Source organism: Diceros bicornis, chromosome 4 (assembly GCF_020826845.1).
Source record: "Diceros bicornis minor isolate mBicDic1 chromosome 4, mDicBic1.mat.cur, whole genome shotgun sequence".
Lineage (NCBI taxonomy): Eukaryota > Metazoa > Chordata > Mammalia > Perissodactyla > Rhinocerotidae > Diceros > Diceros bicornis.
The window spans coordinates 16,121,274-16,137,818 of record NC_080743.1 but is presented as its reverse complement, the minus strand read 5'-3'; the positions used below and the strand labels follow the sequence as shown (position 1 = coordinate 16,137,818).

At 34.3% G+C, this 16,545-nt stretch overlaps 1 protein-coding gene across 1 annotated transcript in view; it reads left to right on the top strand.

Moving 5' to 3' along the window:
• The window catches only part of ADGRL4 (adhesion G protein-coupled receptor L4), a 115,155-nt gene extending 99,261 nt beyond the window's left edge, over positions 1-15,894 (top strand). Inside the window, exons 13-15 of the mRNA XM_058537091.1 lie at positions 13,861-13,952; positions 15,307-15,475; positions 15,832-15,894. Coding sequence (XP_058393074.1) covers positions 13,861-13,952; positions 15,307-15,475; positions 15,832-15,894 — 324 coding nt within the window. The remainder of the gene's footprint in view (positions 1-13,860; positions 13,953-15,306; positions 15,476-15,831) is intronic.
• The last annotated feature ends 651 nt before the right edge of the window (positions 15,895-16,545 follow it).

Sequence of the window (16,545 nt, the reverse complement as noted above, 5' to 3'; positions counted from 1 at the left end):
TGGATGAATAAATAAATGATGCACCAAGCATAGTAGTTAGTCAAAAACGTTAATTCCTTTTCTCTAAAGGAAATCTAAAGAAAGAAATCATCATCATGGAAATGGGATTGTTTTGAGAAGACTTCACAGAAGAGATAACACATGAAGCATTCATCATAGCGTATCACTGTCACTTTATTTCCTTTCTCCTTAGGAATGATTGCTATATCTATCTACATCAAACTGTCTATCTAAGGCATGTTTTAACTAGGAATTTTAACATTTTTTACATTTAAGTGAATAAAATGAGGTCCTGGTCAAATAATGTCAGAGGTTTTCAAAAGCAATATGGTTGGTAAAAAGTACACACCATGGGTTCTTTCTATGCCTTGGATTTCTTATATGTACATGAATATAATGATGCCAATGATGACAACTCTATATTACAGAGCTACCAAAAAAAAAGAAATCTTTTAAAAGTTAAAAAAAGAAAATTTTAATAATTTGGGGGACAATCTTATGTCTGTTCTATTTTTACCTTTTAAATGGGCAATACTTGAGATATATCTTTGATTTTAAATGTGAAAGTTCTATCTGAGATGCTAAGTAACTGTCAGATGATTTACGTCAGTTTGTATACAATTTTTTCATTCTTACTAAACTCTATCCTCATTTTATACAGCGAGTATACACAAGGAACATTTTTCCTTGCTTATATCTTAACAAAAGAGATTTCATCACTCAGTTTTCATTGTCACATTAAATCGAACAATTGTTGTAAATACTCTACACATAGAGTTTTTCTCCTTCATCTTTGTTCCTTTTCTAGTATCTTTTTATCACTTATAACCATCTGCAGTTAAAACCAGCTATAAAAATAAGCCCATGAAATTCACTTACACCCATGGAGGTCACTTTATCCTTCGTGTTTATAAATTTCTAGTACTCTCCAGCTTTTACCTCTGTTTTGGAGACTAGTAAATTATTCTTTCAAACGCAGAAAAAATATTCAGTTATTAAAATATTCCTAAGAGAAACATGTTAAAAATATGACGTGAATATTTTTTAATGCCTAAGATGATCATATATTGGGATGGGATTTTATCCATAATAAAATAGAGCAATTATTTAACTAATACCTCAGGGGATGAGGGAAGATATTTTCCTAATGAGGCAGTATTCTGCCTACTTGTTGATTCAGACTTCTGCTGTGGCCTACCTGTGTGCCCAAGTGTGTGATTAAAGAATATACATCATAAAACCCATGGGTCTGTGGTTTCTCTTAGATGCAAAACATTGCATATATCCCACGGTATCCATAAAATAAAGGAGGTATAAGTTCATCCTTTTCCTTTACTCAAACTCATTCTTAGAAGGTCATTATGTTTTGATAATTTATAATATATCTCTCAGTTTCCATTGGTATATCTATCTACAAATAATAGATTTCTAATGAAATATCGTTTTGTCAAAATCTTCAAACTGTGAGACAAAACAAAAAACATAATTTTAAAAATATTTAATCAATTTAATGGCTGCATGTTCCTTTCATAGGCCATTAAGGATCTCTTGGATTTGGGTATACCATCCTTCATCCTTTTATTCATTCAAAAAGCATTTATTGAGCATCTTTTATATGCCAGACATTGTTCTAGGCCTTGGGAATACATCAGTGAATAAAATAGAAAAAAGTTCTTACCCTTATGGATCTTGGATTATAGACCAGGAGTCAGCAATGACCACAGCCTGTTTCTGTGAACAAAGTTTTATTGGGATACAGTCACACTTATTTGCATATTGTCTAAGGCAGCTTTAACGGTATGGCAGAGTTGAGTAATTGTGACAGAGACCATATGGCCCTCAAAGCCTAAACTATTTTCTATTTGACCCTCTACAGAACAAGTTTCCTGACCCCTGTCCTCACTAGAGTGATATAAGAAAAGATAATTATCCTCTCCCATAAAGTATTACAGAATATCACATTGGATTCATGAAGAATATGTTTCTTATATTTAAGGTGTCTGATAATTTTATCTATGAATTTCTCTTTGAAGTACAGGTATGCCTTCCTTTTCTATAAACTTCTTGAAGATAGCCAGATTTTTGACCTAGAAATTTCAATTCTACCCTAAAGGAGTTTCAACAAAAATGGGAAATTATATATGAACAATAAGTGCTTGACTTATTGATGAATTATATCCATTTAAGTATTTATTTTGCTGACATTAGCTTAGAGGAAAGTCCTGAAAGTGGAAAAAGATCTTCTATTTTGTATCGAGGACATATTACCCAAAATAAAGACTGACAGATATAAGTTCTGGTATTGTAAGGTGATATTTATAAGTCCAATGAGACTGTATCACAAAATAATGCTTATCCAATTATTAAATAAATATATATTTATCCTTGGGCCCTTCAAATATTTGAGACAATTTGAAAAAATATATTTCCATATGAATGTAATAACCATTAGTGATAATAATTGATGTTTGTTGAGAACTTATATATTGAGCGCTATTCTAAGTACTTTACCCTAATTATATAATTTAAGACACACAACAACCCTATGAGACAAGTGCTAATATTATCCATATTTTACCCACAAGCAAAGCAAAATATAGAGTTAAATAAATTGCTCAGTTAGTAAGTGTCAGAGCTGGTATTTGAATCCTTGAAGTGTTGCTCTAGAGTCTATTTATTCTATTTATTTTAAAGATGCATCTGTTGCTTTTTTGAAAGTGTCAAATCATATAAGGCATTAGTCTCCAAACTTTTTTAACTGAAGAGCCCATCAGTAAAAGATATACCTCAATAAATGTATGTCTACATCTTGAAAAATTGTACACACTTACTAGTTTATTAATATTTTATGTACATTACATTATACAATATAAATGCAATGTGCATTATAAAACATACTGAAAATATGAATTTAAAAGATTAAAGATGAAATAATATTTAAATTTGTTCAATGTGATCCTCACTAAAATATTATTAGCATTTTTTTTAAAAAATGAAATATTGAGGGGCCTGCCTGGTGGTGTAGCGGTTCGGGGTTCGCTGGTTCGGATCCTGGGCATGGACCTACTCACTGCTCATCAAGTCATGTGGAGGCGGTGTCCCATATAGAGGAGCTACAACTCTGCAACTACGATACACAACTGTGTACTGGGGCTTTGGGGAGGAAAAAAAGAAAAAGGGAGGAAGATTGGCAATAGATGTTAGTGCAGGGCCAATTTTCCTCAAAAAAAAAAATGAAATATTGATCACACTTTTAATTCAGCAATCCAAAGGTGTAGATCTAAGTTCAGTTTATTTTAATACTTGGTTTTAATGGTTATCAGGCTGAAACTTCACAAAGATACATTAAATCTGTACTTAGTGTGACTGTGTCACAGATACACCACTTAAATTTATGCATTTATGCATGCATTTAAATTTGTGCAGTAGTATTTTCCACGCATTGTTTCACTTAACTTACTTCATCATGAAGAACAGAGCATTTCTCCAAAGGTACATGACTTTTGTGTGTGTGTGTGTGTGTGTGTGAGGAAGATCAGGCCTGAGCTAACATCCAGGCTAATCCTCCTCTTTTTGCTGAGGAAGACTGGCCCTGAGCTAACATCTGTCTGTGCCTATCTTCCTCCACTTTATATGGGACGCCACCACAGCATGGCTTGACAAGCCGTGCCTCAGTGCGCGCCCAGGATCCGAACCCCGGGCCACGAGCAGCAGAGCGCGTGCTATGCCACAGGGCCAGCCCCAGTACATGACTTTTTAAAATTCTCACTATTAAGTAGAAAACATGAAAAGAGACTTCTAAACATGTATTATTGACTTGAGAGAATTTATGTGTTGACTTGAGTATGCATGACTTCAAATATGATTGAAAATTGTGGATCTAAATGCATACTTCAAACAGTCCTCTTAATAATTTGAATTTTTAATAATTTTGAATTTTTAAATAACATTTTATCAAATCTGATTAGATCTCCATGGATTTTAACTTGGATGACTTACATGCACTTGCAACTTGGCTGGCAAATAACTCACTCTAGGAATAGGGAAAATGTCAGTTCTGTCATTTTCTCATTTGTATATTCTTTATCAGTATTAATTTTAACCAATAGTGCACTTTGGAGACATCTTCGATCTTATTTTTTCATTTTATTAGAGTTAGTTTGTTAAAACTATATAATGTGATCTGAAAATCCACCTAACAGGCACACATACACTATGTTGCAGTAGCTGAAATAGCAAAAGGGGTGAACCTCTCTGCATTTAGGAACAATCACTCATCCCTCTGACTGGCTTGTATCTGACATGTGGCTCTATATGACATGGCAAAAGTGAGGGCACCAGTGTCATCAGTATTTTAAGTAGTAAACAATTTTTCCTTGAAAAAATGTCAGTGTGAATTCTAATATGTTCTGTCTGTGCCTCAGTAGATTATTGTGGCATTCCATTTTGGAGACCACTACCATGAACCCAGTAATCATATTCAAATTCTAAAGGACAGGAAGCTCTGTTGTTCACCAGCACAGGAAGAACTAGCACATTCCTAGATCCCTTGACCACAGAGAACAGTGAGGGCAGGTGTCTCCATTAGGGGATCACTGGTGGAACACTAAATCCTGTTCAGCGTTAACAAGGCCTTCAGCACTGGTGTCTTGACTAAGTGCAATGAACACTAATGCCAAATAGCTAACCACATCACTGCTCATTAATGTTTTACTCTTCTACTTTTAACCATTTCTAAAATGAAGCAACGGTTAGCAGTTAATATCAATAAATGTCTAAACAATTAAATTCCTGAAGTTTTAACTTTGATTTAACTTCTCTTTACCGGTCCTTCATCTGTGCTTTGGTAGTTCTGTAAAGTTCTTGGGAGCATAAACTCTAGAACCTGTCTAGTAGGTATGAATCTTTTCTCTGCTACTTCCTAACTATGCCACCTTGGGCAGGTTATTCAACCTCTCTGTGCCTCTGTTGCCATAAATGTGAAACAAACATAAAGATAATGATAATATTAAGAAGAATAAGAATACTTACCCCATGAATTTGACGTGAGGGTTAAATGAATTAATAAATAAAGAAAATGAATTAATAAATAAAGTGTCTGTCACATAGAAAACACTCAACAAATATTATTATTTTTTTGTCGTTAACTTGAGTCTCGATGTTACAGTAGTTATGAAGTAATGAAAAATGTTATTTTATCCCAGAACAACTATTCATCCAGCTGTATACCCCAGCATTCAATGCATGGTTGGGAGAGCATTGCTGTCTTCTAAAGTGTAAACCTCAAGAGATCAGTGATGTATCATGAATTCTGTTAATATCTCAGAGTGACCTATTAAGGATACCCTCGTCTTATGATATTTATAACCTACTCAAATATATTTATTTTTGGATGTTTCAATATGTTTCAGATTACTCTTAATTTTTTTCGTATAATTGTAGACTGCACTCCCATTTCTCTGTGGTCTACTCCCACCTGACCCAGGTGTTGATAACCTCAGCAGAGGAGTACCTCTTAGCTCTGTAGATATTCCCAAGGCTGCTAAATCCAGAGCCTAGGGGATGTTAAACAAGTTGAGGCTTATGGTGTTAGGAGAGATGCTTCCTAGCAATGTCATGAAGATATATGTGGGAGGAAAGACATTATTCCACTCCATGGTTCTGATGATTGATCAACGAACACTGTGACATTATAATGTCTGAGTTTTCACTAAATTTATACTAATGCGATTTCACATCTAAGCTTGAAATTTTATTTTTTTACCACTATTTTATTAAAAAAAGGTTTTTAACAGGTGCCAGCAACAGGAATCCATTGCTTCCTGGCACAGCTTCACTATGCACACCAAGGGGTTTCCAACACGGAGGGCTTTTGCCAAGCCTGGGTATATTTTTTACTGGGCTCGAACCTTTTATATGTGCCTTCCTTCACTATATACTTTTAGGACATTTTATCAGTTCCAACACATACACATGTCAGGTTCCACAATAGTTGCAGCATCTGAAAATTTACCCCCTCTTCCTTTGCAATCTCTTTTCAAACAGTTATAGATCAGCCTGTGTGGAGAGGGTGATGTCTTTGGGGTTACTCTAAGAAGCCAGTATCCTCAGTTGATAAAAAGGATCAAATGTGAAAATAATTTGAAAGCTATGAAGTTATAGTTGCCATACAAAACACAGGATGCCCAGTTGATTTGAATTTCAGATAAATAACAAATTATTTTTTAAGTATAGGTATCTCCAAAGTATTGTATGGGATATACTTATACTTAAAAAATTATTTGTTGTATATCTGAAATTCAAATTTAACTGGCATCCTGTATTTTTGTTTACTAATCTGACAACCCTATGAGAAGGACCTATAAAGGTAAGTATTATAGAGAAGAAAATGTGACAGATACTTGAAAGTATAAACTGCATTTATGACTTGCTGGAGAAGAAGTCATTTACTAGTTATAATTAGTCTTAATCTTTTTATTTCAAGGAACATAAGAAGCAAAATCCACAAATAATAAAGACGCTTTTATATAATTGACTATTCACCAAATATCTAGAACATCAATAATAAATGTGAGTTATTGATAAATTAGTATTTATTTTAAACTGGATTTTAAATTTTTATTTAAATAATAGGAAATGCTATAATTATAAGGTATTTCATATGTACAGATATACAGTGATACGCCACATAACGACGTTTCAGTCAATGATGGACCACATATACGACGTGGTCCCATAAGATTGGTACCATATAGCCCAGGTGTGTGGTAGGCTATACCATCTAGGTTTGTGTAAGTACACTCTTTGATGTTCGCACAATGACGAAATTGCCTAACAACACGTTTCTCAGAAGGTATCCCTGTCATTAATCCATGCATGACTATATATAATCAGCAATAGAAAACTAATTATTTAGTTTTCTGTATTAATTTTCTATTGCTGTCATAAAAAATTACCCCAAACTTAGTGGCTTAAAACAACACAAATTTATTAGCTCACAGTTCTGTAGGTCAGAAGTCTGGGCAGAGTGGCTCAGCTGGTTCCTTTGTTTAGAGTCTCACTGTGCTAAAATCAGGGCATCAGCCATTCTGGAGGCTCTGGGGGAGAATTTGTTTCCATACTTAATCAGATTGTTGGCCAAATTCAGTTTTATGCAATTGATTTCCTCACTAGCTGTTGGACCGAGGTCAGTCTCAGCTTGCAGAGGCGTCCCACATTTCCTGATTCATGGTTCCTTTTGTCTTCCATTCTCTCTGATCTCCACTTCTGCCTCATCTCTCCTGCCTTCTCTTCTGATGCATCTCTCTGTTGAATCTCTTTGCTCTCCTCTTTCATTTTTAAGGACTCACATGTTTACATTGGGCCCAACAGGATAATCCTGGACAACTTTCTCATCTTAAAGTCCATAACCTTAATTCTATCTGTGAAATCCCTTTTGCCATATTCACATGTTCTAGACTTTAGGGTGTGGACATTTTTCTGGAGAGGGGACATTATTCTGCTTACCACATACCCCAATTTTTCTAATATTCTTTGTGTTTAGTATTAGAAGGTCATTAAAGGGGTGACTCCAATTGAGAAATAATAAAAAAAGAAAATCAGACAAAAGACAAAATGCCAACTGCTTGATTCCAATTTAGGTAGTAGATCATTTTTTTTAATTAATAGGTCATATCTTTTCTTTTTCTTTTTTTTTTTTTTTTTTTTTGTGAGGGAGATCAGCCCTGTGCTAACATCTGCCAATCCTCCTCTTGTTGCTGAGGAAGACTGGCCCTGGGCTAACATCCGTGCCCATCTTCCTCCACTTTATATGGGATGCCGCCAGAGCATGGCTTAACAAGCGGTGCATCGGTGCACGCCCGGGATCCGAACCGGTGAACCCCGGGCCCCACAGCAGAGTGCGCGCACTTAACCACTTGTGCCACCGGGCCGGCCCCCATATCTTTTCATTTTAAAGCTTAAATTCAAAACTACTTAACCATCTCTGCAGTGGTCTAGGGATTGAGAATGAGTAGCTGTTTTTCCTATGGCCTCTCCATAAGCCAGTAGAAACCTACCCCTTTGTTCACAGCAGAAGTAGGTTTGCCCTAGGCCAGTTAATTTAAAGGTAATAAAACTATTTGAAAGGACATAGCAGTTGTGATCATGACACATTCTTAAATGAACCAGATTCCATTTGATATATACGATAAATTAAAGCATGGGTCTAAAAGTGCTCTAAGAGGAATTTTCTCATTCTTTTTGGTGTGATCTGACATCAGCATGTAGATGGCTTTATCAATTATTGAGAAATAGACTAAGAAAGGAAAAATGACTGATTGGGATGCTTCATTTTGAAGTCTGCACTTGAAGCCCTTGGGTTGAATGTACCTGTAGGTCTAAATCTTTCAGAATTAGCTCCCACTCTCTCACCAGCTCATCTATTTAAATTTCTTGTTTAAAAAAATAAGACACTTAAAAATTTTTAACACACTCTGTCAAACATCAGAACATGTGTGCCAAACTTTGAAGTAACTGCGTCTATCAGTGGAGTTAAGAAACAGATCTCTGTGTAGATAAATATCCCTTAAGATGAAGCGAGGAGAATGATTTTAAATTTAAAATATTACTTTCTCTCAAGAGCTAAGCTTTCATGACTTTGAATGATTTTTTCTCCACAGCTGTTTTCATTCTCGTCTGTATTCTAAAGTGCAGCAATGAATTTCACAATTCTTATGTCTAATGTCCTTGTCTTGTTTACTCCAGAACAGTATTATGGACTCCTGATTGACAAGCTAAAACTGTTTTTTAAAAATTGAGACAAAGATGATAATGAATGACTTTGTTCATTTGCAAGTCATTAATGAGCCCCCGTGCTTTTGTGACCCTAACATTTAGAGATACATAATAAGGGAACCACAGCTGATAAAATCACCGCATATAGGTAAACACTAATGAGCAAAAGTGTGAATCATTTTAAAGGCATCATTTTCTTAATTAAGGTTAATATTAATGATTTTTCTTATATTTCAAATAATTACTCAAGTATTAAGGTCAGTTATCACTGATGTAGCCATTGCCTGTAAGCACAGCGTTCATGGTATTTTTCCAACTATTTAACCTAAAATGCACGTATTTCTCTATCTATCCTCAAAGTCAGTGCTTCTGGAATAATTGCAAACTATTTCTTATTATCAGAAATACTTTTTAATTCTATATAATCTTGTTTTGAGCTATGGTTTTTATCTCCTCTCAGACTGTTCATACTTATTTCATAAAACATTTCCTCCCAAAAGATACTTTTCCATACCATGTAAAATGCATAGAGTTTCAACTTACTTTCCACCTCTAAGTAAATGAAGTCATGTGCCTGTAGGTGATACTGATTCTTTATTTACAGTTTTTTACTCTATTAGGAAAAAGATTTAAAGTAGCTTATATATTTATGAATAAAGAGAGAATGCAAGCCGTATAAAAGGAGTAAATGTAGGTTTTCCCAGTTACCCCAAATTTGCTGAATATTATAATGTGACATTCGATTCGGCTCTGAGTTTTGTTAAAGAAAAAAATTATTCTGACACTTGTTAAAATGGTAAGGAAGACTTTATTCAGGACCGTTGTGATGTGTCAAGACTGTTGCAATTGGGGAGAGAGATTCAGCTCAACTCTGAATCCAACAAAGACAACTGGGAATTTATAGCCAAGTAACAGGTTGTGTGTGGGGGCAGGGGCAAGGGGTGTTGGTGGATTGAAAATTACTAAGAGGAGACGTCAAGCGTAGGGAGAATTTTTGCTAAACTTACTTGAACAGGATTCTTGCTGAAAGGTAGGCCAAGGTGATCAGATATCAAGGGCGGGGGATGAGGGATTTGATTAGATATTGAGAGTGATCAGATATCAAGAGTGGAAAAGTCCTCTCTAAGCTGACTTAGCAGGATTCTCATTAAAACTGGACACTGCAAGGATGGACACTGGAAGCCCAATGTTGAGGCCTAGATGAGAAGAGGGTTCAGAGGAACCTGACTACAGTTTGGTCAAGGAGAGTCTTTGTCAGTTTTCTAGTGACTAAGGCAAGGGAAGAACATTTGGCATCCAGAAATAGCACTGTCCATAACAGTAAAGAATACCATCTTTCTCTACATTAGCATAGAATTGAACTTGGGTCTGATTTTATCATTTGAGTTTCATTTTTTCATAAAAGTCCACTGGGAGGCAGTATGTAGATAAGGAGCATTTAAACAGAGGTGGTGACAGAACGAGCTGTGGGGACATCTGAGGGCCCAGCAAGCTCAAATGCCCTGAACCATGCTTTGTGTGCTGGAAGAAGGACGGAGAATCCAATGTGCATGGAGTGAATTGACCAAAGGATAGAGAAATAGGACTTGAGGGAAGAGGTATATCATTTCAGACCTTAGAGACCGCTGTGATATCTTCAAGTTTAACTCTGAGTGAGATGGGAAGCCACTAGAGGGATCTGATAGAGAAATGGTCTGACTTACATTTTAAAGGGATCAATCTGACTGCTGCCATGAGAGTAGATTGTAGGAGGGCAACGATGGAAGCAGGGACACCAATTAGGAGGCTTTTGCAATAGCCAAGGAGGGGCGTGATGGCTGCCTCTTCCAGGATAGGAACTGTAAAGAAGGTAAGTGGTGGTCGTATTCCAAATATGTTTTGAAGGCAGAGGTGAGGGATTTGCTGATGAATGAGGCTGATCCGCTAAAAGGATGAGATAACTTTTTTTTGAGGTGGGGAAGATTGCAGCAAAAATAGATTCTTTGGAGGAAGAATAGCAGGTCAGTCTTTGACATTTTTAACTCACGATGCCTATTAGACTTCAGATAGAGCCTAAGGAGAGTATTTTGAGCCATTGGGTCTGATCACCTGAGAAATGAGTGTACATAGATAGCTCCAATGACTGAGATCCTAGTAGGCACTTATTTTCTCTGGGTTGCCCTCGTTCGGCTCTATTGGTCACTCAAGATTGGCTTAGAAATCATATGTTAGGGTACCATCACCTGTTCTTCTGCTCAACTCTGCAAACAATTTCATGGCACTTACTGAATAGTGTTGCACTTGCCTGTTGATTGCTCATCTCCTCCATTAGACTGTCAGTTCCTTGAGGAAAAGGTGTATAGTACATAAGTGATTTTCCAGTGAAAGAATAAATAAAAAATCTTTGGATTTAATGTAAATTCTAAGTACTGTTCGTCTCTGTTTACCTCACCCACCTCACCTCATGCTTATCTTCCCTTTGCTTACTACATCACAGCCCCCCTTGTTAATTCCTTAAAGGCACACCACATTCTCAACTCCCTCCAGCCTCATGGCTTTCTTCTATGCCATTTTCCTTCATAGAATGCCTTTCTCCCCTCATTGTGGATCTGCTAGTGCGTTATAATTCATTGGGTCCTGGTTTAAATGCTAAGTCTTAAGAGAAGTACTTCCCAAACCTTCATTCTAATCCACCCCCATATTGTCTCTCCTAACACTCTAACTTTGTGACTTAATAGCATTTATGACAGTTTGTAGATTTATAAGTATTTGTAAGATCATTTGCTTACTATCTATTTTCTTAATAAGTTTATGAGAACACAGGAGAATGCCTGTTTTGTTCATTAATATGTTCCCAGCCCTCGCCACTATCCCAGACAGTTAATAGACCTTTTATAAAGGAGTATAGAATAAAAGCAAATAAAGAGCTCCATATATTTGTATTATTATCAATGAATGTGGCTAATACAATCAATGTATTTGTGATTGTTTTCATTACAGAAAACCATAATACCTTTTGATAAAAACGTTTTAATCTGTTTTCTCTTAAAATTGGGAGAATATGAGTTTGTGGAATGAGAATGAGTCTCCTGCTTTTTCAGCAGCACTTGGTTTTTATAAGTATGGAAACATTTTCCCTTTTGTACAGAAAAAATGTGCTTTCCAGAACTGGATCCCCGTAGGGAAAGTTTCATTTCCCCTCTTCACTATTTTAGCATATGGTGTAGAAGAGCACATTTAAAATCTATATACACATCTGAGAAACCATAGCAGTATGAGAAACTGTTTTTCAAATCTGTTTAAGCAAAAAAAAAAAGTTTAAAAAACTTTATTCAATAAATATTATACCTTACATGGAAAAATTATGCATTCAAGAACAATTTTTTTATCATTTAAAGTTACTTTATGTTATAACTTTTCCTTTGTTGAGATCAGTTCAACATAAAGACCTCATAAAAATTCTTGGAAGCTTTTCAAACCAATAATGTTTTGAGTACTCTATTATTTATACTAAGCAAATTTTAATACTTTTTATTATTTAAAAAATGCATATATTTATAAAATTTAATAGAACTGTTGTTTCCAAATTTATTTAAAGAAGCTATAGCTATAGGAAACCTAGAAAATACTATGCACCTCTCTTTCAGAAGTAGTAGAAACTATTTATAAAATTAAATATTATCAACGTGTCATTTCAGTTTGTTATGTGATGATACAATAGGGTTAAACTGTCACCTAAACCAATTTAAATACCCTTCATCTCCCCTCTGCAATTGCTGAAGTCTTTTCTTTGTATGGAAGCATTACTGTAATTAGAATTAGTTAATCATATAATTAGAAGTAATGGACGTTTGGAAGGAGGAAGAAGGAACTAGACCTTTATTCCTCTAAGATTTTCTCTCAAGGACTTCTCCATGGAGAAGTGACAACACGATATTATCTGACCCATTATTTTATACTGCTTTTTATAATAGTAATTAGTAAATTTCATTTTGAAAAGCTGTATAAAACTACCCATAATATGAAAAAATAGAATTTTTTAATAACTATAAGCTTTTGAAATACTAATATAAGAATTAGCTGAAAATTAAAATATTGCAGTTTGCTATTGTTATTACAAAAAGACTTTTGAAAAATCTGTTTTCATTAATGAAATATGTTCAATATAGGAATTATCTGCAGATTATTTATATAATATTTAATATTTTAAATTATTACTATGCTCATATTAAAATAAATATACATTTAAAATGTGACCCTTAATTAATCTTCTGACACTGCAAATATGACTTACAGGTTTCCAGAAATATAGGAAAAGGAAAGAAGAGAAAACTTTCATAACACAGTCACTTTTAAAGGGGTGAAAATTCTGTGTATTCTGTTTAGCCCATATTAGGAAATATAAATAATAGAATGAAAAATGTTTATCAATAAAATGTATATGCCTTCAAACAAACATTTACTTTGTTGGTTAATATTTTTAAAGTTTCTGAGATTAAATCTGGGGAAAGGAAATCTCGACATAAATATTAGGAGAGAGAACTAGATGAACCATACAAAAGAAAGTACATTCAGACATTTTCTAGCAATAGAAATTGAGGGTGTTCTGTTGAGTTTTCTAATTTCTTTTCAATTTCTCTTTTCCAGTTTAAATTTTTGAAGAATTAACAGAATTATCACTAACACTTCTTCTCAAAGAAACAGCATACGATTTCGTGAACAAAAATTTGATTTTTCAATGTTCTTAAAGTTTTTCAAAACTTATCTTAATATGTACATTAATCACATTATTGGCAGCAGATGATACTCATCAATCTGTAGAGGTGATCGTAACATCTGAAGAAGTTTCTTGAACAGGTTGCTCCATACGATCTGGCAAATTGTACTTACTACCATACGTAGTAACAATTTTCAGTGATATTGTAAAGATCAACCACAGATTTGTTTGCCTAAGTCTCCCAGAGGGTTTGTACTTTGTAATATACATAAAAATGTCATGATTTTCTGGTTTCTATTTATTTGAAATCTTTATTTGGTTTATTTCCTTTGTATATACTCAATTGACTATGAAAATTATTCTTCTTTGAAATTTGTTTATTTTTTCAGGTTAATCTCTTGGCTTTCGGATTTATTATATACAAAGTTTTTCGCCACACTGCAGGGTTGAAACCAGAAGTTAGTTGCTATGAGAACATAAGGTAAATGTTTCTTTAAGCCTACTTTCTTTGGTAATGAAAAGCTTTAGTAACTTAAAGTACAAATAAGTTTTGGTAGGACAATTTTTTAAATGATTTTTTTCACATTTTCTTCTGCTATATTTAAAATACTTATTGGTAAATAGCACTTGATAAGACCATAATTACCACAGATTAAATAGGAAGTAAGCAATCTTTTCAAACAGTCCCCTTTGAAAGAAAAGATGATAATTGTGTTTTAAGGCAAAAGTAGGCCTTAGTGATTTTCTTTTGCAAAACGTTTCTCAGAGGTTACTGTGTTTCTTTCCTGTGATTTCTAGTTTGCATGCTCCCACGATTTTTCCTTCAAACTCCTCTCTTTAAGACTGATTTATTGAGACCTCGAAAATGGTTGGTTCAGGAAAACTGAATGTTCTATAGGGAACATTAGAAATAACTAACATTTGTCTTGCTTGGGAACACTCCTGTAGTTTCAATACCTTGGCAAGATTTATAGTTCGGATTTAGCTAATGTTTGATCGATTACTTTCTTTTACTCCTCACCATTCAGAGTTTCATGTACTGTGCTGGTTTTAATAAAGTTGAAAATGACTCATTTTCTGACGTACATTGCTAAAACATCTTCTGCAGTAAAGAATGATTGGACTAAGTATGAATGAGAAAATAAGCATTAGTTGCCTCATTTTCAAGGCAATGTCCTCAGTGAACAGAACCGAATGTTGTTTTACCAAAAGTCAAGGCAATAAGTTGAAAATATGTAACAGTGAGTATATGTGTGTATTTTTTTTAATTTTTAAGAAATCAGTATTCTGACATGACTTTATTTTGAGGTAACTATATTGCAAAGCAAAAAAAAAAAAAATCTAATTTTATATCTTGCACTTTCTTCTCTACTAAACCTGAAAAGAAAGCAGAAGCCTCCTTTGATGTCATGCTCATGTGCTGACCCAAGTTCATATGGCATACTTTTCAAGGTTTCTTAGGAAAAATACTTCCTAATAGTTATATGCCTTACCTTCGGGAATTACCGCAACATTAAATTTGAAATCAAAGTGTATACATACACTGCAGTACACCAGATAAAAATATTTTTAGATCAAGAAAATTCCTTGAAAATACCATATTTTAATAATGCTGCCTTGGTTTTGGAAGCACATCCCTGCCACAGTGCAGCAGCATACCCTCAAGGCTGTCCCATGTAACTGTAGCATGATTTGTCAGTTTCAAAATCATTATTGGTCTTTGCAGAAGATTTGTTGGCTATACCAAAAACTCATCTCCCATATAATTTGAGGAATTTGGAGATGTGTTGAGTATATGTAGCTTTCTTAACGGACACCTTTCAAATATGTTCCAGGTCTTGTGCCAGAGGAGCCCTTGCTCTCCTGTTCCTTCTTGGCACCACCTGGGTCTTTGGGGTTCTCCACGTTGTCCACGCATCAGTGGTGACAGCTTACCTCTTCACCGTCAGCAATGCCTTCCAGGGGATGTTCATTTTCTTATTCCTGTGTGTTTTATCTAGAAAGGTAAGTGTTTTGTTATTTTGGTCAACTCTATAATTCATGTAGCATCAGTTACCAAATTGATAAAAATTCTTATTCTCAGAGATTTATGACTTGTGCCTTTTTTACCTAAATGTAGTACATTTTAGTATCGAGATAATCAGAACACTTAGCTGTTCATAGGGAAATATACTTTGTAAAAAGTTGCTTTTAGGACTATAAATATAGCTTATATTCACCTGAGCATATTCTGACAGATAATCAGAAAACAATAATAATTTAGAAAACCAAATATAACAATTTAGTATGATTTGGAAATAATTTGATGTGTTTGGTGCAATTATGTTTAACAGTTCTTCCTTTCTTTTTCTATTTTTCAGATCCAAGAAGAATATTATAGATTGTTCAAAAATGTCCCTTGTTGTTTTGGATGTTTAAGGTAAACAGAGAGAACTATGGATAAATATTGCTACACAAAAATAAAAAAGCCAAGTCGTGGATGGCCAATGTATAAAAATGACACAAATCATCCAATGATTAATTACTAGATAATCAAATATTTTAAATCAGTTTCTCTGTTTACAGTGTAGAAACTGTAGATAATAAGAGGTAAAATTATATACCATATAGCTGTAGTATGCTTTCCTACGTGACTTAGTTATGTCAAAAATAGTATTGCAGTTTTTTGGAAAGTAATTGGTTTCTTGGGAGTGATATCACTGCACCCAAGGAAAGATTTTCTTTCTAACACAAGAAATATATGAATGTCCTGAAGGAAACCACTGGCTTGATATTTTTGTGACTCATGTTGCCTTTGAAACTAGTCCCCCATCACCATGATAATGAGCTCCCTTACAGAAGATGGAACAAAAGAGAATGAAGGGGCACAATATAAAACAGAAAAAAGGGAATGGCTGTTAGAACAATGAGATGTATTTTGAGTAAACTTGTTTTTTTGTAAACTAGATGAGAAAATTACAGAGATAAAATAAGGAATTGAATAAACACATCTTACCTTTTCGAGAATTGTTCTGAACTTAAATTTCCACTAAAACAACTTAGACCTCTACTTGTTATATACATTTTCTTTTCTA